This window comes from Lissotriton vulgaris, chromosome 4_1 (genome assembly GCF_964263255.1).
Source record: "Lissotriton vulgaris chromosome 4_1, aLisVul1.2, whole genome shotgun sequence".
Lineage (NCBI taxonomy): Eukaryota > Metazoa > Chordata > Amphibia > Caudata > Salamandridae > Lissotriton > Lissotriton vulgaris.
Genome location: NC_141691.1, coordinates 612885964 through 612913028, shown reverse-complemented (window position 1 = coordinate 612913028; position 27065 = coordinate 612885964). Strand labels below are relative to the sequence as shown.

The 27065-nt window shown below is 45.3% G+C and overlaps 1 protein-coding gene across 1 annotated transcript in view; it reads left to right on the top strand.

Annotated features, from left to right (window-relative positions):
• The window catches only part of VPS41 (VPS41 subunit of HOPS complex), an 876961-nt gene that overhangs the window by 31902 nt on the left and 817994 nt on the right, over window positions 1–27065 (top strand). The window contains exon 2 of the mRNA XM_086964855.1: window positions 20190–20228. Coding sequence (XP_086820981.1) covers window positions 20190–20228 — 39 coding nt within the window. The remainder of the gene's footprint in view (window positions 1–20189; window positions 20229–27065) is intronic.

Here is a 27065-nt window from a genome sequence, read left to right as displayed (position 1 = left end):
TTGTTGTGGTTTTTGTAAAACGTTATTGTTTCAGAGTCTTCCGGGCTCTCATCGATCTAAAAAAAAAAATTACGTTGGCTGAAGGCAAAAATGTTTTATTTTTGGTCTAAAGAAAACAATAATTGCCATAGAACTCCCTGACATTGAAGGCAAGTGCTTTGTGGGCGGATATGCTCCTTGGAAAGGGCTTAACAAGGAGGTGAGCTACCCAATATACCCTTGCGGGCTTGGGCAGAGAAGTAAATAGTGAGTTGGGCCAGCAAGGGATTTTATTTCTATTGTGAGTGGTCCTCTAATGCAGGACTTAACTTAATTAGTTACTCGCACTATTAAGAAATAGTCGCTGAGGAAAATGAATGAATAATATAAGCATTATATGAAATGATACACAAACCAGGTATTTTAGAGTCAAAACAAGTTTGTTATTTTACTTCAAAGTAAAGAATTGATCATTTGATATAATAGGGTACAGAATAATGCAAAATGAGATATACTGGGAGTATATTACATGTTCCACTGGTATATCGTAAAAGGTCTAAACTGCTAACAGAAATACCAACATTGACTTCAACTTAAAAATTAGATGAAAATCAATCGTAGTGGATGAATCAGTTGCAGAAGTAGACACTGTTGTCGACGTTTCGGTCTTTTTGTTATAATTTCATAAGACCATCTTCAGGACAGAGAATAAAAGCATTTCAATGTGGACCCCGTATTACAATCTACACATACACTTCCTAGCCAAGTCAGTGAAGTCATTTCAAGATCAATCAATTGGAGATGATATCTGCAAGATGTTGAACTCTGCGACTTCAAAAGAATGGAAGCGCTTTAAGATTGGGCTCAGCAAGGCGCTTTAGACTCGTTTGATTGTCGTAATTAAGCTCAGCAAGACGCTTGAGGCTCGTTCAGTTGTAGTAATTGTGTTCTCGCGTTTTGAATCGTCGAGATTTTTTAACAGATTATTTCGTCCGGGTCAAGCACGGCAGCGTCTTCAAAGGAAACAGCTGATGGAAAGGGCAGCATCCCATAAGTCATTGTGAAGTCAGCCAATGGCTGAAGTGGGCAGACACATTACCCTTTGATGCATGCTGGAGTGGATGGAAGAAAAATATGAATGACGTAACCACAGACTAATGGATAAAGTCTAGCTGAAAACCCATATACATAGGTTTGTTATACACATAATTGTATCAAAAGCTCTTTTGTAGCAGAGACCTAAAAAAGCCAATTGGCCTGGCATTGGCTTCTAACCTGTTGCTTTTAAGACAGAAGGCAAGAAAGAAAGATGACAAAAAAAGAAACAAAGAAATGAAGAAAGAAGGCAAGCAAGAATGAAGGTAAGAAGGAAGGGAGGGTTGAAGAGAGAGAGGGAAGACAGAAGGAAGGAATGAATTATTAAGTAAGAAGGGAAAAAATGAAGGAAGCAAAGAAAAGGAAGGAAAGAAAGGGGGAAGGAAAGAAGCAAAGAAAGAAAGCATGAATGGAGAAAGGGAAGAAAGGCATGAAGGAAAGAAAGAGGAGCAGAAGAAGGAAAACAAGCACTGGTAAAGCCAGTAGGTCTTGCCTATGCAATTGCTATTGGCCGTGCCAGTATTTTTTAGCCATGTTGTACACCAGCTGGTTGCTCTTCAGCATGGCTAAAAGTTAGTGACGTTAAGGAGTGTGGCATGAAGTGGAGTGTAGTGTCCTAAAGTAGACTGTAGTGGAGTAAAGTGGAGTGTTCTGGAGTGGATTAGAGAGTCGTGGAATGGCATGGAGTAGTGTAGAGTGGAGTGGCATAGAGTGTTGAGGAGAGTCGTGGAGGGAGTAGAGTGTCATAAAGTGGTAGGGCGTAGAGTGTCATTGAGTGGAGGGGTATAGAGTGTTTCAGAGTGATGTGGAAAGAGTGGAGCGGTGTAGAAGGTTTTGTGTAGATTGGAGTATAGTGTTGTGGAGTGGTAATGAGTATAGTAGAGTATTGCGGAGTGGAGTGGCATAAAGTGTAGTTAAATTATAGCAGAGTGTAGTAGTGTGTCATAGAATAGAGTTGAGTTGAGTTATGTGGCATTGGAATGACGTAGAGGGAGTTGCGTAGAGTGGAGTAGTGTTGTAGAGTGGAATAGAGTTTAATGGAGTAGAGTGTCAGAGTAGAGTTGTTGTAGAATGGAGTAGAGTGGCCTACAGTAAAGTGGCGTAAAGAACAGTGGTGCAGAGTAGATTAGCATAGAGTGCTGTTGTGTAGTGTGCATTGGTTTTGAGTAAAGTTGTGTAGAGTACTTCGGTGTAGGGTATAGTGGAGTGGCGAAGCGTAGATTGCAGTGGCGTAGAGGGCAATGTCGCAGGGTGGAGTGGCGGAAGGTGGAGTATAGTGGCGTAGAGTGCAGTGGCGTAGAGTATATGGTTTCAGAGTAGAGTGAAGTGGTACAGGATAGAGTGCAGAGGTGTAGTGTACAGTGGTGTGGAGTGCAGTGGCATAGAGTGCAGTGGCATGTAGTGGCGTAGAGTGCAGTGGCATAAAATTGATGCTGCAGTGGCATAGAGTGCAATGGTGCAGAGTAGCATTGAGTTGAGTGGCAGAGTGCAGTTTTGCAGAGTAGAGTGTCTTAGAGTAGTTTGGAGTAGAGTGCAGTGATGTAGAGTGCGGTGGCGTAGAGTGTTGCAGAGTAGAATGCTGTGGCATACAGCACAGTGGTGGTGAGTAGTATAGATTGGCGTAGCGTGCAGTGGCAATGTGGCATAGAGAGCAGTGCTTTTGAGTAAATTGGTGTAGAGTACGTTGGGTAGAGGGCAATGGTTTAGAGTAGAGTGGCATAGAGTAGTGCTGAGTAGAGTGGTGTAGAATGCGTAGCGTACAGAGACGTATAATAGCATAGAGTACAGTGGCATAGAGTGCAGTGGTGTAGAGTAGATTGTTTCAGAGCAGAGTGAAGTGGAGTGGTGCAGGGTCAAGTGGAGTGGCCTAGACTGGAGTGGTGTAGAGTACAGTGGTGCATATTAAAGTAGAGTGCATTGGCATACAGTGGAATGGTGCAGAGTAGGGAGGTGTAGAGTACAGTGGTGCAGTAGCATAGAGTGCAGTGGTGCAAAGTAGAGTGCCTTATAACTCATTGGTGGAGAGTACAGTGTTGCAGAGTAGAGTGCAGTGACGCATATTAAAGTGGCATAGAGAGCAGTGGCATAGAATACAGTAGTGGCATAGATTTCAGTGACATAGTGTTGAGGCATGGGGTAGAGTGTTGTATAGTATAGTGGCATACAGTGCCGTGGCGTAGTGTATTGGTTTTGAGTAAAGTGATGTAGAGTCGAGTGGCATAGCATAGAGGGCAGTGGCGTAGAGTGGAATAGAGTGGCGTAGAGGGCAGTGTCATAAAGTAGATTGTTTCAGAGTAGAGTGAAGTGGCGTAGAGTGCAGTGGCATTCAGTACAGTGCCATAGAGGGCAGTGGTGCAGAGTAGATTATGGCTTAAAGTGAATTGACGTAGAGTGCAGTAGCGTTGAGTGGAGTGATGCAGAGTAGAGTGGCGCAGAATGATGTAGCTTACAGTGCATTGGTATATGGTGCAGTGTCATAGAGTGCAATGGTGCAAAGTTCTGTGACAGAGAGTGTAGTGTTGCAGAGTAGGGTGCTGTGTGACGCATAGAGTGGAGTGGCGTAGAGTGCATTGGAATGGAGTGGCATAGAGTGCAGTGGTGTGGGTGCAGCGGCATAGAGTAGAGTTGCGTAGAGTTAAGTGGTGAAGAGTGCAGTGTTGCGGAATAGATTTTCGTAGAGTGGACGTGTTATATAGTAGAGTGATATAGAGTGCAGTAGTGTAGAGTAGAGTGGTGCAGGGTAGTGCCGCATAGAGAGCAGTGGCATAGACTACAGGTGAGTAGCTCAAATATACACTGGTCTCCAGGGGGAGACCAAACCATATACTAAAAAGGTGGAATGCGACCTGCAAAGGAGAACGGGACTTGGACCAAAAGACTTAAGAGAGCTTGGGAGACCGGGAACTACCCAAGATAAGTACTCTAGGAGGCTGTATGCAGAGTGGAAACACAGACGCGTGTCTAATAGAAGTCCATAGAGAAGTTGCGGTTGCAGTTTTAAAGAAAAAGGACCCTTACCAAAAGACCCTGACGAAGCCCTTTGGAGGATGTAAGGTTGAAGAGCCACCTGACCCGTGAATGCCCCAGGAACCAGGTTACCTGCACCAGGAAAGATGGGTGCATAGCGATGAAGTGACATCTGAACCTCAGGTAGACTACAATGGGAGACTTGGGAAGAAATAGCCCTGGAGAAGTCTGTGAAGATGTCCAGTGGAATTCAAGGGTGGATTCTTGAAGAGGAGAACCTGCAAGCAGAGGGTATAGATTCTGTGACACTCGGAGGTGAACTGGAGACACGGAAGCACAATGCTCACCCTTGTCGAGGACTTCAGAAGAGTTCAGGAGGACCTTGTTTCTGGAGCTGTGGGGACCATGCAATGCTGTGGAAGACCAGGAGACATTCACAAACTGTCCTTCGTGGGATGTTGGTATCCAGGTGCACCAACAATCCTTGGTAGCCACAACTGGCGTTAAAGACGAAAAGATGCAATCATTGTGAACAGCAAGGTCCAAGGGATTCACCACTTTCAGGAGAGTCAGAGCAGGCCCTGAGCAAGCATGGGAGCCCACCAAAGCAGTAGTCCCTCGAGAGGACTCACAGGCCGAAGGCACAGGAGTCGCAAGAGGACCTCAGGCAGATCACCAAAGATGGAGGCCCACGATGCAAGGGATGTGGGGAGGACGGTGTTCTTCGAGGGTTAAAATGCTGGAGCTTCTCCAACCCGAAAATCTCAGGAGGGCGGAGCCAACAAGCCTTGGCAGCGGCAAGTCGTCGCGTTGCACAGGGGTTTGGCCCATCAGCTCCGATGAGGGATACTGTCCTCCAAATTGCAGGGAACTCTGGTCAAGATTTTGGGTAACAACAGAACTACCACCTGTGTTGCTGAGCCTCTGGAAGTCTGCCGCATGACTGGAGCAGCAGGCCGGTCAGCTACGATGTGGTACCTGCAAATGCAAGGGAGTGGCTCCTTCATTCCAAGGGAGATTACTTCAATGTCCTTGATGCCCACAGGTCTCTGGAGAACCTGAATGAAGCACAGAAACAGACGAGGCAGAATACTTGAGGAACTTCGAGACCTGGACCAGCAGGAGTCTTGCTTGATGCAGTAATGATACAGTAAGGATTTTTGTGGTGCTTGTGACTGGTATGTTTGACTTGGCCAAAGAGGATATTTCTTTTGACTTTTAGGAGAATTATACCTCCAACACCGGAATCGGTGTTGTGGTATTATTCCAACATGTTTGATACCAAACATGATCAGGTTCGGTGCAGCCATTATACAGTTAGACATCTCGTAATGACTGATGCCCACTATATGTCTTAAAATGGCCGACCACACTTACAAAGCCTGGAGAATCGACTCAGGGGTATTCAGAGATGTCTAGCTCATACAGGGTACTATCATATGTATAACCAAGCACCCTGCCCTCAGGACTGACGGGCCTACCATCGGGGTGACTTATAGGTTTTAAGTGCAGTGACCTCCGATATAAGGAAACTTGTATCTGTGTTGAGAAGTGCAAGCACCATCTGACATCGGCTACAATGGCAGGCCCGTAGTCAGAGTTTAAGTGGTCTACCATAGTTTGCACAATGCACGCTACAGCCCATGGGAGACCCCTGGTGTACCTATGCCCTGGGTAACTTACTGCCATACACTAGGGACTGATAAGGGTACACCAGTAGCAAATTGTGGAGGTATTAAAGCCCTTTTGGGAGAGAGTGCACATTTGCTCGGGTCCTGGTTAGCATGAACCCAGCAAACTACAGTCAGAACATAATGACACCAGGCAAAAAGTAGGGGGTAACCATTAAAGAAAGATCCTACATTCCGAGAGAATAGAGTGGAGTGGTGTAGCATTGATTGCATTGGCATAGTGTAGAGTAGAGTGGTGCATAGTAGATTGTTTCAAAGTAGAGTGAAGTGGTGTAGTGTGGAATGGTGCATGGTAGAGTGGAGTGGTACAGAGTAAAGTTCATTGGCATGGAGTGGCATAGAGTGCAATGGCACATAGAAGAGTAGAGTGGGGCAGAGTGCATTGGCATAGAATAGAGTGATGCAGAGTAGAATAAAGATGCGTAGAGTGAAGTTGCGTAGAGTGCAGTGATGCAGTGCGGAGTGGCGTAGAGTGGAGTGGCATAGTGTGAAGTGGTGCAGACTAGAGTGCAGTGGCATGGAGTGGTGCATAGACAGTAGAATGGGATAAAGTGCAGTATGCATGGTTTTGTAACGCACTGCCATTACAGACAACACGTCTTCAATTGAAATGACCATTACATTTGCAGAGACAATCAGTTTTACTGATAAAAGTATACAGCGCACAAACGATAATGTGTGGAGATGTCCTCACCTAGTAAAAATTTAAAATCTTAGTAAGAGGCTTCACCAGAAAGGAAGAATTACAAAAGGCGCTGAGGGCCTGGGTGGAGGCAGAACATTTAGATGGGCAGGAGGATGGGCTTTAGGGTCTGGCTGGAGGGAGGGTACCTTCCAGTGGGCCAGCAGTGTGTCTTCAAAGGGGCTGTCTCCAGAGGAGATGGAGGACAGAGAGAGAAGCAGAGTGCTGGGAGAGGATGATAAGTAATTGAAGTTAGAGAGGCAGAAATTGGTCCTGGAAGAAAAGGGAACGATCTTAGAGCCTGAGAGAGGTTTATAGGAGCTGAACATAAAAGCCAAGAGCGCGGAGTCCAGTTCCAATGGTGGCAGCTTGTCATCAGTGCTTGGAGAATGGAGGGTATATAACACCAAGGAAGTGATCAAAGATTATGTGAAGAGTGATTAAATTGGTCAGTGGTTCAGACGGTATGAGGTAGCTATGAGGTCCCACAGAATCCCTGATAGAGACTGGGAAACGGGGTTGTGGAGCCGCTTCATGGCAGAAGGGAGGGACTCCTTGCTAGCCTTACCAGAGGAGGATAAGCTGGTTTATGCTCCTATGAAGGAAGGAGATATGACTTGACCCCAGAACTGTCCAGGCAGAATTTTAGGGCCTGGAAGAAGCTTGAGCAAAATTCCTTAAGGATTCAAACTGTCTACTATTCCTTCCCCAGCATTTCCAGGGGAAATTGACATCTCTATATTCAAAACTGGTAATATCTTCATACAAGCCTCTGAACACAACCTCACCATCTTCGAGCTTCATTTCAGCACCTTGTCCTACCAATTATCTTTACCTACTCCAATCCCCACATCTACCCAACCCCCCCTTGTTTTCCCCTGCCTCCCCGACGCTAACCCTTCTTCCCCTAAACATCTCTATTCTTAATGCTGACTCCCATTCTACGACATCCAATCAATCGCTCTCTTGAATCCCCCATGACATCTCTAATTCACACATCTCCCAAACTACCAAGCCCTCTAATGACCAATTCCTTCTAACCCTTAACCCCACCTCTAACCCCTCTCCAGCCTGAGCCCCCCTCCTGGCTCACCCTCCAATACCCACACCTGCAACTACTCCTCCCTCTCTGAACTGTACTACAACCCCTAACTCTGATGTTGCTTCTCCCCACACCCCTCACGCCCTTTCATCTTCTCAAACCACATTTCCTGCCTCTATTATTGTCCCATCCTCCTCCACGCCCCTCCCTCCCACAGCCTGAGCACTCCTCTCTCACCCCCCCACCAGGCCTCTCACCCTCTCCGAACACCAGACCTCCTTCTCCGGCCAATACAGAACATACCCCCTCACCCCCTACTGCCCTGACTGTGTTCCCCCTCACTCTTTTAACCCAGACACTTTACAACATTGACTGCAATATTTCAACCTTGGTCACTGAACTCTCTTGGCTTACAGAGGATTTCAACGACTTCAAACCCCTCAACCCCAGAACCCTCCCCTTTTGTTCTACTTCTCCCTGCTCTGGCTTTCAAAAGTTCCCTAATCCCAAACTTTGGAGACCTACATCCCTCCACAACCGTACACACAGGCCTCTCCACACCTCGAGGGATCATTCTGCTTCCGACCTCTCCGCCCTTTGCAACTCTTACCTATCAAATACCTCGCTTAAGGATCCTCCCCTTCCTCACTGCAGCATTCCTGTTATACTGGGGACTAGCAGAATCTCCTTTTCTGCCTGCTCCCCCAAACCCCCCCCCCAACCTACCACTATCCACTCATGCTCTCCCACCAAAAGCAGCCCTAAACCCCTGGTCGGCATGCTTGCGAACTGCTGTTCGGCGGTTCGACATGCGTCCGAAATATCTAAAACCATCTTTAGAGAAATCTTCTCACTAATCTTCTAGTGATTAGCAACCTCAAACAACTTTCCCATTCCCCAACCCACTCTAAAGGGGCCATTCTTGACGCCATCATTGCAAGCAATGACTTGCACCATCCAATCAAGGTTATCCAGGGGTGCTTCTGAACTTTGCGTACCATCTGAGGCATTTGCATCAACACTGGAACGAGCAAACCCTTGATGAGTTATCCAATCCGCTTCCGACAATATTTTGGCTGAGCCTGTTGCAGGTGAAGATGATGATACGGTTGCTGGTGTCGGTAACTGCTGTGAGGGAAAGTGACTGCCTTCGGCCACAGAAGTGGACCTTGACGCCGGATGCCTGCTGATTCAGTAGTACTTCTGCCGGTTCCTTCAATTTTCTGCCTCTCTTTTTCGAACCGAGTGGCTGACCGAGCCAGCCAATGTTTGTACTTTGAAACATCTTCTTCATTAAAAGGAATGAATGCATTGCTGGACACTGCCTTTTTGTACCGTGGATCCAGAATAGTGGCACAAATGTAATGTTGTTCTGTATGTATTTTTTTAAGCCTTTCATTGTCAAGTAGGCGGGTTAATAAGCTCTCTGCCAACTGATATGAGTCTTGCTTGTCACTTTCATCTTTGAACGTTGAAGACACCGCCTTCAGTTGGTGCTCTAGCATGCGCAACAATGGGCTAGCTTTGCCCAAAGTACAGTCCTCCCTGCTGACTTCACGCGTGAAGACCTCAAAAGGACGAAGCATGTCTATCAGGCTTTTAACTAGGTTCCATTCCTCCAACTCTAGCCTCATGTCTTTCATAGAAGAACCACGTGCAAAGATATACTCATTGATTACCAAGTACTGCTCAAAGAGACGCTCAAGCATGTAGAAGGTTGAGTTCCAACGTGTTGCCACCTCCTGGATGAGTCCTTTGACTGACACTCTACGAGCATGTTGCATGATCCTCAGCTGCTTCCGGGCCTTAAAAGAATGGCTGAAATATGTGCAGATTCTTCGGCAGGTGGTCAGTAACTTGCTGACTTTGTTTACTTTTTTCAAGAAATCTTGCACAACGATGTTAATACTGTGCGCCAAACACAGCACTCTGAAGTAGTCACCATCATTCATGGCCTTAACGATATTACTGCCATTATCCGTGGAAACATAACTAATCATGCGCTTTCTTGGATTCGGCCACTGAAAGACTTTACTGTTAAACTCCTCCAAAATGTTTACTGCAGTATGATATTTCTCCTTGGCAAACATGGCTACTGTTGCATGTTTCCGACTAGCTTGAAAAATGTTGTCAGTGTCAACACCTGCATACATCTTGTCTCTAACCCCTGCAAAAGATACCCAATGTGCAGTGATGCACATGTAATCAAGGGCTTGGCACCTGGTCCACATGTCTGTTGCCAGGTGGATATTGTGAACAGCACTCTTCTGCAAAGCTGCCCCAATCACCTCCAATACATCTTGATGTAGTGCTGGAACTGCAACTCTGGCAAAACAGGACCGTCTAGGAACCTTCCATTTTGGGCAGACTGTTTCCAAAAATTCTTGAAAACCCACCCCTTCCACAAAAGAAAAAGGGAGAACGTCCAGCGCTAACATTTTAGCCAGCATTGCATTATAAAGGCTTGCCGTTGGGTGGTTGCGTTCAAATGGCGCCTCCGACCAAACCATGCTTTTAATGGTGGTCTGGACCGTTTTACGTGATGATGATCCAGACTTCAACCCAGTTAGGCTCATTGATGTACTACTTTTTCGCATTGGTGTCTCTCCCAGACTCTTATTGTCGCTCATAGATGTTGCTGGGGTAGAGGGTGTGGGCGCTACCACTGCAGTGATGCTGCCAGGGGTACTGTGTGTACCAGAAACAATGCCGCTCACTTCTGATTCTTCAACTCCCCCCTGCACGATCTGCTCATCGTCATCAGAAGATGCAATATCAATGGATACATTTGGATTTGTACTTTTGGCTTTCCTGATATTACTTAGGTGCGCCTCCCACTGGATGATGCGGTGTTTTGGAGATGACCTCTCTGACCTCCGGTACCATAGTTGGTACCAAGCTTACCCAGACTAACTACTTGTTTACAAATCGAACAAATGACTAGGTTTTTCCGCCTTTTTGCTAATACTGAAGAAGTCCCAAACTGGGGACTGGAGATTTCTGGTGGTGGTGGTGGAGGTGCTACTTTCAATGCCAGATGAAGTGGAGGATGGGCGTGGCCGGATTTGACTCTGGTGTGCCCTTACAGTTACAGCACCACTACTTGAGGTAATGGAGGTCGAGCTGGATGGAGGTCGAGCTGGATGGAGGTCCCTGCCGGCCCTTCTGAAGAGAAAATATGGCAGCTGTAGTAGATCATGTTGGTGTAGTAGTTACCTGTATTGGTGGTGGTACCAGTGCCACGCCGCCCACATCCCGCTCAGCAGCAATTTGGTATAGGGTAAAAATGTCTTTCTGCTGCATGCCCGATGGGGCTGGAGTGACGACTGTGATGACTGGGTCGTCAGACTGTTCATCAGCAGCAGAATAAACCACTTCTTGTTCGTCGTCATCTCCCATAAGTGAAAGCCTTGCAGGAACCTTCCTTTTAGGCTTAGCTACCTTTGTCGGCTCATGGCGTGCCTCACTCTCAGACTGCATTGGTGGTGGATTCTAATCAAGATCTAGATCATCAAAAGGAAGGGGGCTTGAAGAAGAACTTGTAGTAGCCCTCCTTGACCTTTTTCTTGCTGGGGATCTGGAAGACAATGGATCATCAGGAGGAGTGGCTTCCTCAGGTGATACCTCCGCTTGAATCTCGATTTCCTGATGTGCCCCTACTTCTGGAGGAACAAGCATTGTGGGCAGTTGCACCTCTCCTTGCGCCTCTCCTTGCGCCTCTACTTGCACATCTCCTTGCGCATGTACTTGTTGCACCTGTGGTTGTCGTTGCGGCTGTGGTTGCTGAACACTCGTCAGATGAGTTACACCCTGCGTTGATTGGATGTTACTTTCTTGCGATGAGTCAAGGCCAACATCACTGGTCGTTGGTGATTGAGCAATTAAAGTGGCTGCCTCTGCGGTACTGATGGCCTTGGGCCTAAGTTGGCGTAGTGGCACTGAGCCCAATGAAGCAGAGGTGCTGCTGCCAGCTCGGTCCCACTCCCCGGCAGACCCCGCTGCTGCAGGGGTTTCCCCCCCCCCCCAAAAAAGTGTCTGTGGGCACACTATTCTCCTTGGTAAGTGGCGCAACTTGCTTCTTCTGCTCCTTCTTACTGGCAGTGGCACTGGCAACTTTCTTGGTAGAGGAGCTTCAGCCACCTTTCTTTGGGCCCATCTTCTTCAAATGTCAGAACAGCAGGCCGCAGTTGCACGAGTTTCAGAGTTGTCTGTGGCCAAACGTGACGTTGTGCTGCACACACCGCTGCAGGACTTCTTCCTGGCACTGATGATGAACGACGAGGCTGATTCGTGGTTCTCTTTGTGTACCTAAAAGCAAAGAAGCCAGAGGAACATCAGTTAAATAAAAATGTTGCATATGTTGTGCTTCAATTAATATTTGCAACTAGGAATTTATTATTATTACAACACACCCAAAAACAGAAAGACCAAAAATCACCCCAATCCAAAGCCATCCATGCCCTAAATGATATTTAAATTTAAGACACCCCACAAAAAGACTTGGTCCATGCACCACTGACTACCCCTGGGCATAATGGATGAAAGCAAGGCATACTGGGTGCAGCAGGCCTACGGCACAAAGCACAATGTCTGGCTTCAAAATGGCCCGTTGTCCCCCACCCACCTGGCCAGGCCCTGCCTGGACCAGGCCTCAAAATGACCCCCACCCACATGGCCAGGCCCCAACAATACCCCAAAAAAGCAAAAAACACACAAAAAATCACCCCAATCCAATGCCATCCATGCCCTAAATGATGTTTAAATTCAAGACACCCCACAGAAAGACTTGGTCCATGCACCACTGACTACCCCTGGGCATAATGGATGAAAGCAAGGCATATTGGGTGCAGCAGGCCTATGGCACAAAGCACACTGACTGGCTTCAAAATGGCTCCTTGACCCCCACCCACATGGCCAGGCCCTGCCTGGACCCGGCCTCAAAATGGCCCCCACCCACATGGCCAGGCCCCAACAACACCCCAAAAAAGCGAAAAACACACAAGAAATCCTCCCAATCCAATGCCATCCATGCCCTAAATGATGTTTAAATTCAAGACACCCCACAGAAAGACTTGGCCCATGCACCACTGACTACCCCTGGGCCTACTGGGCTTTACACGCACCCCAAATTAAAAAAAAATCCACTTATAACAGTGAGCTAATCAATTCCATGACATAAATGATATTTAATTTCTACAAATTTCACAGAAACAGTTGTATCATGCACCCATGAATAACCCTTGGCCTACTGGATACTGTGCTTACCCAGAATATAAGTTGTGGAAAAGTTTAAAAATTGTAGTTGCAGCAACTGCAATGCCCCAAACAAACAACACCAACTTACTTGTAAAATCTCAAATACAAAAGTAATCCAAAAGTGATCCAAACAAAAATTCCTCAAATCCAAATATCCAGCAGCAGCCACAAAAAGTAATCCTTCCAGCTGCAGATCCAAATGAAAAGTGACCAGGACATGGACAAGGCACTGGGAGGAGCCTGCTGGACAGGAACAGGAAGTTGAAGACTGGGGCACTTCCTTCCTCTCCCACCCCCCCAAAAATGGACTCCTTGCTAAAAAAAAGTGCAGCCAAATGTCAATCCGAGGACGACTTCTGATCCAAATCATCATTTTCAGAAGGTTTATGCTACCTGCGGTACATTTCTTGTGCAGAATTGCAATTTTTGCAAGTTCCGGAAAGCGAGCTGTTCAAATCTCCCGCCGGATGTCAGCTGCGTGTCGCATCTATGTGTTCGCAATTGTTTACTCCCGCGATGCGTGATCGCGGCCCTTTATGACGTAGTTGCGTTCTTAAACTCTCGCATTGCAAGGTGGCGGGCCGCTATGACGTACTTGCGGTCTAAAAGTCTCGCGCAGCCGGATCCAAAATGGAGCAGCGCACGCAAACCGGGAGGAAAAACAACTCGGCGAACTCAAAATCACGGTAAGTCAACGCCGCGAGCGCGACCAAGCAAACAAATCCGCTAGCTTTCGAATTGCGGATTTTTTGACAATTTTGCGCAATTTCCGGACCACAAAATTGTCAAAAATTCACAAATTCCGCGAGCGTAACGGATTTTTAGGCCATACTTAGTATAGACCCAATTATAAACAAAATATCCTTTTGCTTCATCTGAATCTTTATCAGCACTTGTTCCCGCACCCTTCGGATGAACATACAAAGGCGCAGTTTAACGCATTGGTTTCATAGTAAATATAGTATCACTAGGTTCATTGGCTGTTTCCAAAACTACTTCTTTTTGGACTAGGGTCTGAACTTGTCATGGGGATGGGCCTTTGCATTTACACTGTGTTAAGTTGGCATGAGCTTGTTAGAAGTTTAAACGTCATTTTTCCTTTCTGCTGCCTTTGCTCACGGCACACATTATTGCAAATGTTTAGAGTCTAGCAGACTGTTTTGCTTCACACGAGAATAATGTTTTCCTATACTAGCAGCTTGGCTTGGTAAGCTTTGTCTGAACAGTGAGTGCCTAGGCCTTCAAGGTTATTTCAACACAGTGGTTGTTGTTCGGTCTGATCAGCGCACGTTCTAGACATAACATATATGAAGCTGTGGCCACCTCTGATTTTGGCACGTTTAATAATGCACTGCGCAGGCATGCTCACACACTTTTGGAGAACATTTGCATGCAGAGAGCTGGTGTAGAAAATGATGTGATCCATTTGTACTAGGACCAGAGGTATGGGGCCGCCCTTGTAAACCCAGGAGACCTTCTGTAGATATAAAATAACCTAATAGCAAAGGAGTGTGAAATCTAGGTGTGATCTAGTCTATTTCCATTTAGCATTATAATATGCTTTCTCCTTTTGTATTTTATGGTATAGTAACTATGCTGATAATCTTGTTGCTTATAATATGTCTGCTTGTATTAGCTAAGATACTGCGCCTGAGAACACAGCATTAGAAATAAATATTTCAAACTTGCACATGTATTCATTTACTCCCCGTTTTGGACTAGCATGAGTGTATAACGAAAGAGTGTTCATGTGTTCCACATTGCCTGAGGTATTCTAAGTTCCATGTTCTGGGTTGTCTAATCATTGGGGGTATGGAAGAACCAATGAGACACTTATTGCTAGTCTGGTAGGGGATTTTGGCCACTAAGGTTAGTTTTGGCACACCCTAATTCACTGAGGCTTCAAGTCTCTATGCACAGTTCTGTGTATGAGCAGAATCCCTGCTACAAACTGTTTGCCCAGTTGTAACTTTACTTGCTGATTTTTGCTCCGCTTTTAAACGTAGTGTATCATGTCTTAATTTACCTACTCGCCAAATTAGATCAGGTATATTTGAAAAAAGGAAAGTTCCATCACTTAATTGTTTATAATCCGAATTGATATCAGTGGACTCTAAGTTTTTAGAAATGTTTCTAAAACCAAGTATTACTTCCTAGGTGAACTTCTCTGCAAAATATAACTGCTCTAAATCTTTTCACTGCTGAACCATTGCTACAAGGTCTAGAGCAGAAGTAGTCCCATGAGCTTCTTTGCGAGCCGTGGATCTAAAAGTGGCCTTTTCATCTGTAGTCAAAGTAGAGTGAGTCTGCCGCCCTTCTTGCTTATCTATTTCTTTATCATCTGAAGAAAAATGTTCTTCTTCAGAAAGATCATTCTCGGGAGCAGAGGGAAACTTATACAGGGGCGGAGGTCGATCTAACAAGATGGAATCATCCTGAGGGTTATTAAGTATGGGATAAATGGGGTGCCTTATAGGGTACTGGCCAGTTACCTCTAAACAACGCTCCCTTTCCTCTTTTTCTTTTATTGCCTTCATCTCTTTATTTTTTAATTCCAACGCTTTGTGATATATCATTTTTCGCTGTTCTTTTTCTGCTATAGCTTTTTCTTTCCTCACATTCGTACACAATAAAACCTATTTTGTCGACGTTTCCTTTTAAACAAACACTGCTCTACATATTGAATCTTTTTAAAGTCAAATTACCCATTCACTGGTCATTGTAAATCAGGATCCTTTTACGTATATTTGTTCCATAGTGTACTACATTATGTAAGAAATACCATAATTAACATACATATGTCTATTAGGTGTCTTCTCTGGGGGAGCCGGCTGACTTCTTTCTAAATCCGTTTTGGTACCATCAAAACAGCAATATAGCCTATGAAGTGTGCTGAAAATAGGCATGCTACGAAATTTTTGTAAAATGTTACTTTTTTTAAATATTCAAAAGTATAGAAAAATCTCCAAATTACCTGCCTTTATCTTTTGCAAAAATCAATAAAACAAACAAAACCAAAATATTGGCCAAGCAAATCTAGAGTGCCGCTTCAGCGACCTTACCAAACAAGAGTCCCCAACTTCCAACTGCCAATCTCTTGGTCACTGCAAAAAAAATTACGCCACCACCACCTGGAGGGTCAAATCGGAAAAAAACGGAAAAGTCACTTTGGTCTCCAAAGACAAGGGTCTCCTCATGCAGGACGTCTCCTCAGTAATATTCCCCTCTTCCGTCAAGACCACTCCTTTGGATGGCCGTGTCTCCGATGAGGACCCACGTGTCGGGCGCCCACTGTGGAAATGTGCCTTTTAATGGGCACACCGGTGCAGGGGTCACCCTTCTCTGTCCACAGGTCCGTAGACCAACAAAATAGATTGGCACTGAAGCTGGAATTCAAATAACAAGTTTATTAATCACTCATGAGTGGGACCACGTCCCTACTACACCCTCAAGTGTTCCAGGAGGTAGTACATTGAATACACAGACCATGGTGCTTATATACACACTTTGTTGCAGAGTAAGCATGTAGATACAAATAGAAGGTACAGGCCTACACAGGAATAGTTACCGACAAACATGTGCAGATGGGAGATCATGTAGTCGGCAAAGTGGGAAGGGGAACAGAACTGTTTACAACAGCAGAAAATAGTTGACAGTTACATCTTTAACCAGTTGCATTTCAGCAGCTACAGGCCTTTGCTCAGCACATACATTGCTTTGGCCCAGTACAGAAGGAGTAACTAAAGCTGTTGACTCAAGCAGAATAGAAGGGCAAGCAACAGTAAAGACGGAAGAATTACATAGCTAAAAAAAATGGATGCCACAACCAAAATTGCTTCAGTTTATGCTAATGGAGATTATTTCAGATTTCCACATCACCTCCCCTGCAGCTGTTTTTGTTTATGATTTTGATGCATCCAAGGTACTTTGTGTTAAAAGTGTTGCATATATAGTTTTCTATGGACAGAACTGTTTTTACCTTCTCAAAAGTACATTTTGATTACTGTATCGTGGATTTTTGCTGTTTTGGTCTTGTTTGGTTTAGATAAAGATTCCGTATTTTCCCAAACTGGTGTCGTGTCCATTTGTAGTGTTTTCATTGTATTACTGTATGTGTGCACAAATGCTTTACACACTGCCTCTGAGATAAGCCTGTCTGCTCATGCAAAGCTACTGAGGGGGAGAGGAGGGGTCATTTTAGAAGTGTATCAATCTTACCCTGACTAAGAAGAAGGGTCCCTACTTGGACAACAGTGCAAACCATTGCCAACTAGAAACCCCCATTTCTAACACAAGGCTACTGCAAAAGGATTTTACAACCGCATTAGCATGAGATAGGATCTGATAAAGCTGGATTGTGCTCTGTGCTCATACACAAAGATAGCACTAAAGTAATTTTAAAATAAAAACAATAATAATGGCACTTAATGGAAATACTTTTTGTGCGGTGCATATTTGCTTCTTGTGAAAGAGCAATATGCAGCCTTCAAAGTGAAGTTAACAAGTGGCTTACACAAACTGACCCATTGCTCGATTTTGTATTCTGTAATGGGTAGAAGAAACCTGTGAATGCCACAACAAGTCAATGGCTGAAGATAGGTGGCTGAAAGGCCTTTTAAATAAGTATATTATGCTCATAATGTTAGTAAAATAAAAAGGTCTTGGCTAATGCCAGACCTACTGACACCCTGAAGCCCTCTTTAATTTTCTGCCATCATTTTATGTCCTCCAGCCATTCGTGGCTGTGTTTGTTATTCCAGCACAAACACCGTTTTGCATGAAAGTATGGCAGGCCATCTGTCACAGGCTCTGCCTGAAACTGAACTCCGACAAGACGGAAATCCTCATCCTGGGATCATCACCCTCCGCCTGGGACAACTCCTGGTGGCCCCCTGCCCTGGGCACCACTCTCAAACCAACGGACCACACACACAACCTGGGTTTCATCCTGGACTCCTCCCTCTCGATGACCAGACAAGTCAACACCGTCTCTTCATCATGCTTCAACACCCTGCGCATGCTCTGTAAGATCTTCAGATGGATCCCCACCGAAACCAGGAAGACGATCACCCAGGCACTCGTCACCAGCCGACTGGACTACGGAAACACCCTCTACGCCGGAACCACAGCCAAACTTCAGAAATGACTCCAGCGCATTCAGAACGCCTCCGCATGACTCGTCCTGGACATCCCCCGACACAGCCACATCTCCGGCCACCTGAGAGACCTGCACTGGCTTCCCGTCAGCAAGAGGATCACGTTCAGGCTCCTCACCCACGCACACAAGGCCCTCCACGACCGGGGCCCCAAGTACCTCAACAACCGCCTGACCTTCTATGCACCCACCCGCCAGCTACGATCAACCTGCCTCTCCCTCGCCGCCGTACCACGCATCCGCAGAGCCACCGCCGGGGGAAGATCCTTCTCCTACCTGGCAGCCAAAACATGGAACTCCCTCCCATATCCACCTCTTGCTGACCCAGGATCATCTCTCCTTCAGGAAGCTCCTCAAGACCTGGCTCTTCGAGCAGTAGCGGACCCCTCCCCCCCCCAGCGCCTTGAGACCCTTCCGGGTGAGTAGCACGCTATACAAATGTCCATGATTGATTGATTGATATCCATACCACACAATCACTTGTCAAAAGATGTCATCTAATAACCTAATCATATCACTCTAAAAGCCAAAGATTGCGACTGCTGCACAACCAGGTTCTCAAACTAATTCTTGTTTTTGAGAAATCAAACAATCAAAACGTGCTCTGTATACAATTTACTGGCTCCATTGATTCCGAAATTATATGGGTCTTCCAGACTATCTATGAAAACATTGTAGTATCTACACCAAAATCAGAGGTTAGATCATTGATTGCATTAAAGCAATGTCAATTTCAGGTGACTTACGGAGAGTGGTGTTTTTGGGGAAGCCCTTTCAGTGAGGACTAGGACTGACACTGTCTATATACGAATAGTGTTGGTAACTAAAACATTTCCCTCATACGCCACTGGTTTTCTATTTAGTCGTTTTACGGGACATACAGGGTATACTTCTCCTGTGTAGATTGTCAGCGCTCCTCATGTGGGAATGCTGAATATGTCTAATTATTGCTTCATTGCCAGTGGTTCATTGCCTCAGCCCCTAGATGCTCCTCTTTCCCTGTCCTCCTTCTGCTTTTATATACCAGTACCTGGATCCTCTATTTGCAATTTCTTAAGATATGGGAACCCCATCAAAGCTACAAAAGTGTATGGAGGGACTGGAAATAGCTTGAGGCTTGTCAGGCTTTCTTAACTAGGCCTGTGCCTTTTAACAGGCTCCTTGGTTTAAAAAGAAGGCTTTGCCAGCTATCACTGGAAACTGTTACAGGCTCTCTGGTACCAGTGCAGTGAAAGTATAGTTGCAGCCATATCTGAGCAACGGAGCAGCCTTTTCACATCCCACCATGGTTACCTGCATTATGGGATTCATAGGCAAAAGAAATAGGGTCAGGTGATCATGTCAACCCCAAAATGTCCTCCACCTACAATGCCACGGCCATGGGAAATGTTGTGTTCAGTATCTACATTGTGTCTGAAGGTTGCTGTTGCTATCAGCGTGGCTTTAAACACTGCCCTGTACCAAGCTATGGAAACAGTTTAGCCTGACTAGCACAGGCTGGGTGTTATTTCTATCCGTGTAAACTTTGGGTTGACCCTAGGGTTACCTGACCCTTCAACTGACCATTACATTCTTATGGCCCTCGAGGGAAAGATCCTTCGAGAGTAGCGAAAGTGACGTGTACGAATGTGTAAACTAATTGTAAGCAAAGTAGTTAGATTCATTTCATAGTATAAACTTTTTTATAATAATGTATTGCATATATTCCTAAGCCTCATTAGGATGTCCAATAAAGAGAGTGAAGTAAAGAAAACATATTTTCAGAGCACAAATTCTCCTCAACTCTTATTTCTGTAACCAATATTCCAATTTCTCCTTTTGACAATGCGCAGCGAATGCACAAAAACCTATTTAGTAAACTTTTTGTATATAAATCAGACTTTGTCAAATTGATATTAAATATGAACTCTCTCTAAAGTGAGATCTATTTTTATGTGACTCACACATTCAGTAATTCTCATGTAGAAATGTATACCCTTTGTCACACATTATATGTAAAGCTCATTAACATCCCATGTGATAATGCCCACACTATGCAAAAAAGTAATAAAGACAATAAAAAGTATTGGAAGTTTATTAAGTTTGTTGGAGCACATGTCGATTTCAGCTGTAAAAATACTAGAAGTTTGGTAGGTCTGGGCTAGTACATTTCAATGTCAGCTCTGCTGCTTTTACATTTTGTGTATTTTAGAGTTGTAGTTAGTCTTGACCTTTTGTACACAACTGTCAAAATACAAATATCCAAAGTATTTTGGCTAAATGTAAAAATAATATAGTTGTAAATGAAGAAAATAAATTATATTACATATTTTCTGGTTCTAGGTGTTCACATCTAATGAAGAATCTACAGAAGAATCAGAGGTAAGACAGCATAGAAAAGTCCCATGACAGAACCTTAGCTGTCAGTCTGTGTTATTTTCAAGCTGCAACACCAAATAAGCATTTCATTATTGCTCCCTTCTTGTAGAACATATTCGTTTATATGGTAGTGTATGCTTATGCTCTAAAATGTTTTTTGTTTTCAACATAGTTGAGATTTTATTATTAATGTAAAACTGATTTGATTAGTTGAAGTTCTATACATATACTTAGATGTGTCTTGTTTGTTGTTTAGGGAGTTCTAAATGTCCAAATAACTTCATGAACTACTCTACTCCTCTGGGAATCCAACAATATCATTTTAATTTAAGAGGACAATTACTATAGTATTTGTTAAGCCCAGCAGGACATCTCCAGAACCTAAGGAAAAAATGACTGAATTAGACATTCTCAAATTTAAAAAGAAGTGTGTAAGCTATTTCTTTTAGGCAGGAAATCCAGAATGGTCATAATAATTAAAGATTCAGTTTACAAAAATTACCCTCGGATAGTTCATATGACAAATAATGAGTCACCATCTACCTGCATTCATGCCTCTTGATGCAAACTACAACCTCATAGCAGATGAAAGTATGGAAAATATCTTTATGCGTAAGCAGTTGGGATATCACTATTTTAATGGGAAGGCCAGGGGCTTTGAGAATGCTGGGACACCCCACAAAGGCCATACATTTTTGATATTCATCAATATTTTCTATGATTTTCTTACTAACCGTGGCACCAAAGAAAGAGTGCAAAGGTGGTGTGCTTTCTGGAATTGAAGGCAAAGACACTTATTCAAATTGAAAAATATTTTATAGCTGGAGGGAACTAGGAGAAACACCTCATCCTTAGGAGTGAACTAATGGGCTTTCTACATACATCAGGTAGTTTAAATGTTTGTGAGCTGAAAATAATTTTTATTATTATGTAATTTTTACTTTGGCAGTGGAGATGATGTGGCCCTAGAACAGCAGGTCCAGGAATTGATGGCATGCCCTCCTTTCTGGCCCCCTCCTGTATGGGAATATTATGTATAACAAACATGCAGCGGCCCTCACAAGTGTCTAGCCAGAAACCGGTTTAGCCGCTAATAACGATACCTCTTTTTTCTTGGATAGCTCCTACGTTGCTGTGCACAATAGTCTCCCCCAGACGTTCTTTGTGTGCTATTGTATTACAAGTTTGGGCGATTGCTTGTTGCGGAATTGCTCTTATGGTATTTTTTATTGTGAGTTTTTTTAATGTTTCTTATGCCATAATTTTTCAACAAAGGTATGATTGTCGTTAATTCGGTATGCACAGGGGCGCACACTTTAAAATGGCCCTTGCATGCCCTCTGTCAGTCTCCCCTGCCCCTTGGCCATATGGGACCACTTGTACCTCTGACACCCACCGGTTATGGTGCCCATAAAGATAGGAACCTGGAACGTGTGAGGTATCCATAGCCCAGCACGCCGTTATGGAATATATTCATATTTAAAACGTCACCACATACAAATAGCACTCCTCCAGGAGACACATTTACCTCAGGCAGAGATCACGCGCCTCCACAGACGCTGGAGGGGGCAACTATATGCGACAGGTTATTCCGTGTATGCACGTGGGGTTCTGGTGTGGGTGAGGCTGGGTACTCAGTTTCGAGTGGTGGACACCGTGATAGATGGGGGGGGCAGGTATGTCATGGTCAGGGGTGTGCTGGACAGTAAGCCGATAGTGTTAACATCACTTTATGCACCCAATACTGAACATGCAGCCCTTTTACATCAGATATCACAAAATCTAGCTGCGTGGCACGACACCCATGATCTTGGGCGGTGATTATAACTGCGTATTGGATGTCTCCCTAGACTGATCTTTTGCGCAATGTCGCTTCTCTGATGTGTGGCATCACAGAAACCCGCAGGATAGAGTATATACCTACTATTGGGGGGCCCATGGACTTCATGTGCGTTTGGACCGCTTCATGGTATCGAAAGATCTTCTACCATGTATTCCTGCAGCTCTGCTGCTAACCACAGAGATTGTCCTTTGCTGCATTATTTGTTTATTTTTCACCTTGTATTGTCCTGCCTTGAGATCGTGTGCCCGTGTTTGTTGTTCATTGCTGCATTATTTGTTTGTTTGTACCCCTGCATTAGCTGCCTTGAGATCGTGTGCCCGTGCTTGCTGTCCATTACGTCATTGTCTGTTTATTTTTGCTCCCTGCATTGGCATTTGTGTGGCTGCCCCGCGTAGTTATTTGGTCGGTTTTACCCGACCCGGTCGGCGCTTCCGCCCCAGCCGCCATTGCTGTTGTTGTTGTTGTTGCCCAGAGCCCGCCCCCTCCACCACGCACCCGCCTCCCAGCTGCTCCTCCCTCCCACTAAGCAACAACGCCTCCTCTCCAGACACCGTAGCGCTGTGACCGTCCTGACTTCGTCAGTTACGGTCGCTCCCTCCTGCCCCTGCTCTCTCCTGCCTCAAGCTGGGTATCGTTTGCGCAGCTCTGCTGCTAACCACAGAGATTGTCCTTTGCTGCATTATTTGTTTATTTTTCACCTTGCATTGTCCTGCCTTGAGATCGTGTGCCCGTGTTTGTTGTTCATTGCTGCATTATTTGTTTGTTTGTACCCCTGCATTAGCTGCCTTGAGATTGTGTGCCTGTGCTTGCTGTCCATTACTTCATTGTCTGTTTATTTTTGCTTCCTGCATTGGCATTTGTGTGGCTGCCCCGCGTAGTTATTTGGTCGGTTTTACACGACCCGGTCGGCGCTTCCGCCCCAGCCGCCATTGCTGTTGTTGTTGTTGTTGCCGCCCAGAGCCCGCCCCCTCCACCATGCACCCGCCTCCCAGCTGCTCCTCCCTCGCCCCTCCCACTTATGACAGATGCTCTTGCGCGCAGCGGTCGCGCCCCAGTTGCGCCGAAGGTGCGCCAAAGGTAAGCCCGTCTACGCCCGTCCGCGCCTGGACCGTGCCCAGCGCCAGACCCCCTGGCCCTTGTACCACCTACCCCACCCGGATTACATACGACGCCACCACCCTCTTAGCTCTAAACCCCGGCCGTTTCCCCAACTGCGTCCAAGCCGCTCCTAGACACACCCATGGACCCTTCTCTTGCAACTCCTGCAAGTTCGACGGCACCAAGAACAACTCCTCATCCTCGAACACAAAACAGTTATCTGACCCCAACCACCTAAAATGCATCCTGCTCAACTCCCGCTCGGTCCACAGGCACGCCATCGACCTCTGGAATCTACTAGACACCATCTCTCCGGACGTCGCCTTCCTAACAGAAACATGGATGAACGCCTCTTCTGCCCCAGACATCACCATTGCCATCCCGGAAGGCTACAAGATCATCCGTAAGGACCGCACCGACCAAACTGGAGGAGGCATCGCTATCGAGCTCAAGAATTCCATCCGTATCTCTACCAGCTCAGACGTCAACCTCGCTAACGCCGAACACCTTCACTTCCAGATCCACACCGACCCCAAGACCACACTCAGAGGCACCACCAACTAATCCGGTCTGCCAAGAAAGCCGCATCATTCAAAAACCGACTAGATAACAACGCCCACAACAGCAAGGAATTATTCAACATCGTCAAAGAGTTTACCAACCCCTCAGCCAACTCCAACGACATCACCCCCTCTCAAGCCCTCTGCAACTCCCTAGCTTCATTATTCCACAACAAAATCGCAGACATCCACAACAGCTTCGACAACCGACCCGGAGACCAACCCACCCAACCCTCTGCAGGACCTTGACCCCCCTTAAACATCCTTAATGACTGGAACCCAATCTCCACTGAGGACACCATCCGCCTGATGAACTCATTTCCACTCAGGATCCCCCACAGACCCATGCCCTCACCACATCTTCAACAAAGCAGACTCCATCATAGCACCACACCTCCGAGACGTCATCAACTGCTCCTTCAACTTCGCCACCTTCCCGGAAAGCTGAAAACATGCCGAACTCAGCGCCCTTCTGAAAAAACCCACAGCCGACCCCACCGAACTCAAAAACTACCGCCCCATCTCGCTCCTTCCATTCCCGGCCAAAGTCACCGAGAAAGCTGTCAACAACCAGCTCGCCGCATTCCTCGAAACCAACAAATCCCTCGACTCCTCACAATCCGGCTTCCGAGCCAAACACAGCACTGAGACTGCCCTCATCGCAGCCACAATCAGCAAAGAATTGCCAGTACTGCAATTGAATTAATGATTTGATGAATTGAGTAGCAATCCTCAATTCAATAAGACCAATAAATCCGTCTGTGAATTTCTAATTAATTCTTTTTATTTTTGAATTTCTTTTATGTATTTTATTTTCTTGGGTTTAAGCAACGTGCTATTAAACAAACAATTTTATAAACAAGAAAGACTCATAAAGTGCATACAAAACCTTCAATTATGTACAATACCTACAAAACAGTTAATCTCGACTCTAATCCCATAATTATTGTTTTGCAACGTATTTAGAGGAGACATTCAACATTTCAAAAGACAACACTTAATACACTTAAAGACATAAACACACAAGACAAGACACTTTTAACAATGGTATGACAAGGATTCACCGTTCCTAAAGAAAAATGTAACCGCCCTATTGTCAATAAAGTTTCCGTTGAGAGAGGTGCGGATACTAATGTTTAGTACAAAATACTTTTTAAACTTGTTTTATACAGTAGACCATCCAATAAATCAATTTTTATCATTTGTAGTCATGAAAAGATTGGTCTAATGGGAGGACGATGAATTTTCAAAAGGGCAGGGGTCGACGCGTTTCGAATCCCTTAAGTGGCAGGGATTCTCATCAGGACCATGTGGACTCAATCTAAAAATAAATCAACAAACATTCTGTCAGTCTTACTGGGTGGCACTCAACTTCTGAACAGTCATGCATTCTCTCAGATCGTACCTGTATATTAGATTACAGCGGTCAGTGTCCCAAGTGGTGGAATGCTCATACAGCTGTAATGTAAATGAGCATAATTAGGATAATTGTGCCAAAGAAGTCAAACAAAACTGGTGGGAGCCACCAATCTGTGTACTTACATCAATCGGCTATTTGGCCACGTGATCAGCTTGTATTCACTTTCTTTACATTACAGCTGTTAGACCAATCTTTTCATGACTACAAATGATAAAAATTGATTTATTGGATGGTCTACTGTATAAAACAAGTTTAAAAAGTATTTTGTACTAAACATTAGTATCCGCACCTCTCTCAACGGAAACTTTATTGACAATAGGGCGGTTACATTTTTCTTTAGGAACGGTGAATCCTTGTCATACCATTGTTAAAAGTGTCTTGTCTTGTGTGTTTATGTCTTTAAGTGTATTAAGTGTTGTCTTTTGAAATGTTGAATGTCTCCTCTAAATACGTTGCAAAACAATAATTATGGGATTAGAGTCGAGATTAACTGTTTTGTAGGTATTGTACATAATTGAAGGTTTTGTATGCACTTTATGAGTCTTTCTTGTTTATAAAATTGTTTGTTTAATAGCACGTTGCTTAAACCCAAGAAAATAAAATACATAAAAGAAATTCAAAAATAAAAAGAATTAATTAGAAATTCACAGACGGATTTATTGGTCTTATTGAATTGAGGATTGCTACTCAATTCATCAAATCATTAATTCAATTGCAGTACTGGCAATTCTTTGCTGATTGTTGTATAGGCGCAGCCTTACTGCCTTAGCCAGAACCCTCATTGTTGCCACTCATCGCAGCCACAGGCATTCGAACTCTACTGGACAATGGAGACACAGTCGCCCTCATCCTCCTCGACCTCTCCGCAGCCTTCGACACAGTCTGTCATAGCACCCTATTACAGCGCCTCAGAAACATCGGAATCCAAGGAAAAGCACTGGATTGGATCACCTCGTTCCTCACCGGAAGAACCCAAAGAGTCCGCCTCCCACCATTCAAGTCAGAGGCCACTGAAGTCATCTGCGGCATGCCACAAGGATCTTCACTCAGCCCCACCCTCTTCAACGTATACATGAGCCCCCTCGCGGTCATCGCACGCCAACACAACCTCAACATCATCTCATACGCTGATGACACTCAACTGATCCTATCACTCACCAAAGACCCGAACACTGCCAAAACCAACCTACATGAAGGAATGAAAGAAGTAGCCGAGTGGATGAAGCACAGCCGACTAAAACTGAACTCAGACAAAACAGAAGTCCTTATCCTAGGTACCTCCCCCTCCGCTTGGGATGACTCTTGGTGGCCAGAGGCCCTTGGAAAAGCACCCATCCCAACGGACCACGCACGGAACCTGGGCGTCATCCTGGATTCTTCACTCTCCATGAACAGACAAGTCAACGCCGTTTCATCATCCTGCTTCAATATTCTTCGCATGCTCAAAAAAACATTTCGCTGGATCCCCACGGAAACTAGAAAAACTGTCACCCACGCACTGGTCACGAGCCGCCTGGACTATGGAAACACCCTATACGCCGGTACCACCGCAAAACTCCAGAAAAAACTCCCAACGCATCCAGAACGCTTCAGCCAGACTCATACTAGACATCCCGCGTAAAGACCACATCTCTGGTCACCTGAAAAACCTCCACTGGCTCCCCGTCAATAAAAGGATTACTTTCCGCCTCCCACGCACACAAAGCACTCTACGAACTTGGACCCGAATGCCTTAACACACGACTCTCCTTCTACACCCCCTCCCGCCAGCTACGATCCTCCAACCAAGCCCTTGCTACTGTACCTCGCATCAACAAAACCACCATGGGAGGTAGATCCTTCTCCTACCTGACAGCTAAAACCTGGAATTCACTTCCCACTCACCTTCGCCTCACTCCGAACCACCTAGCATTCAGAAA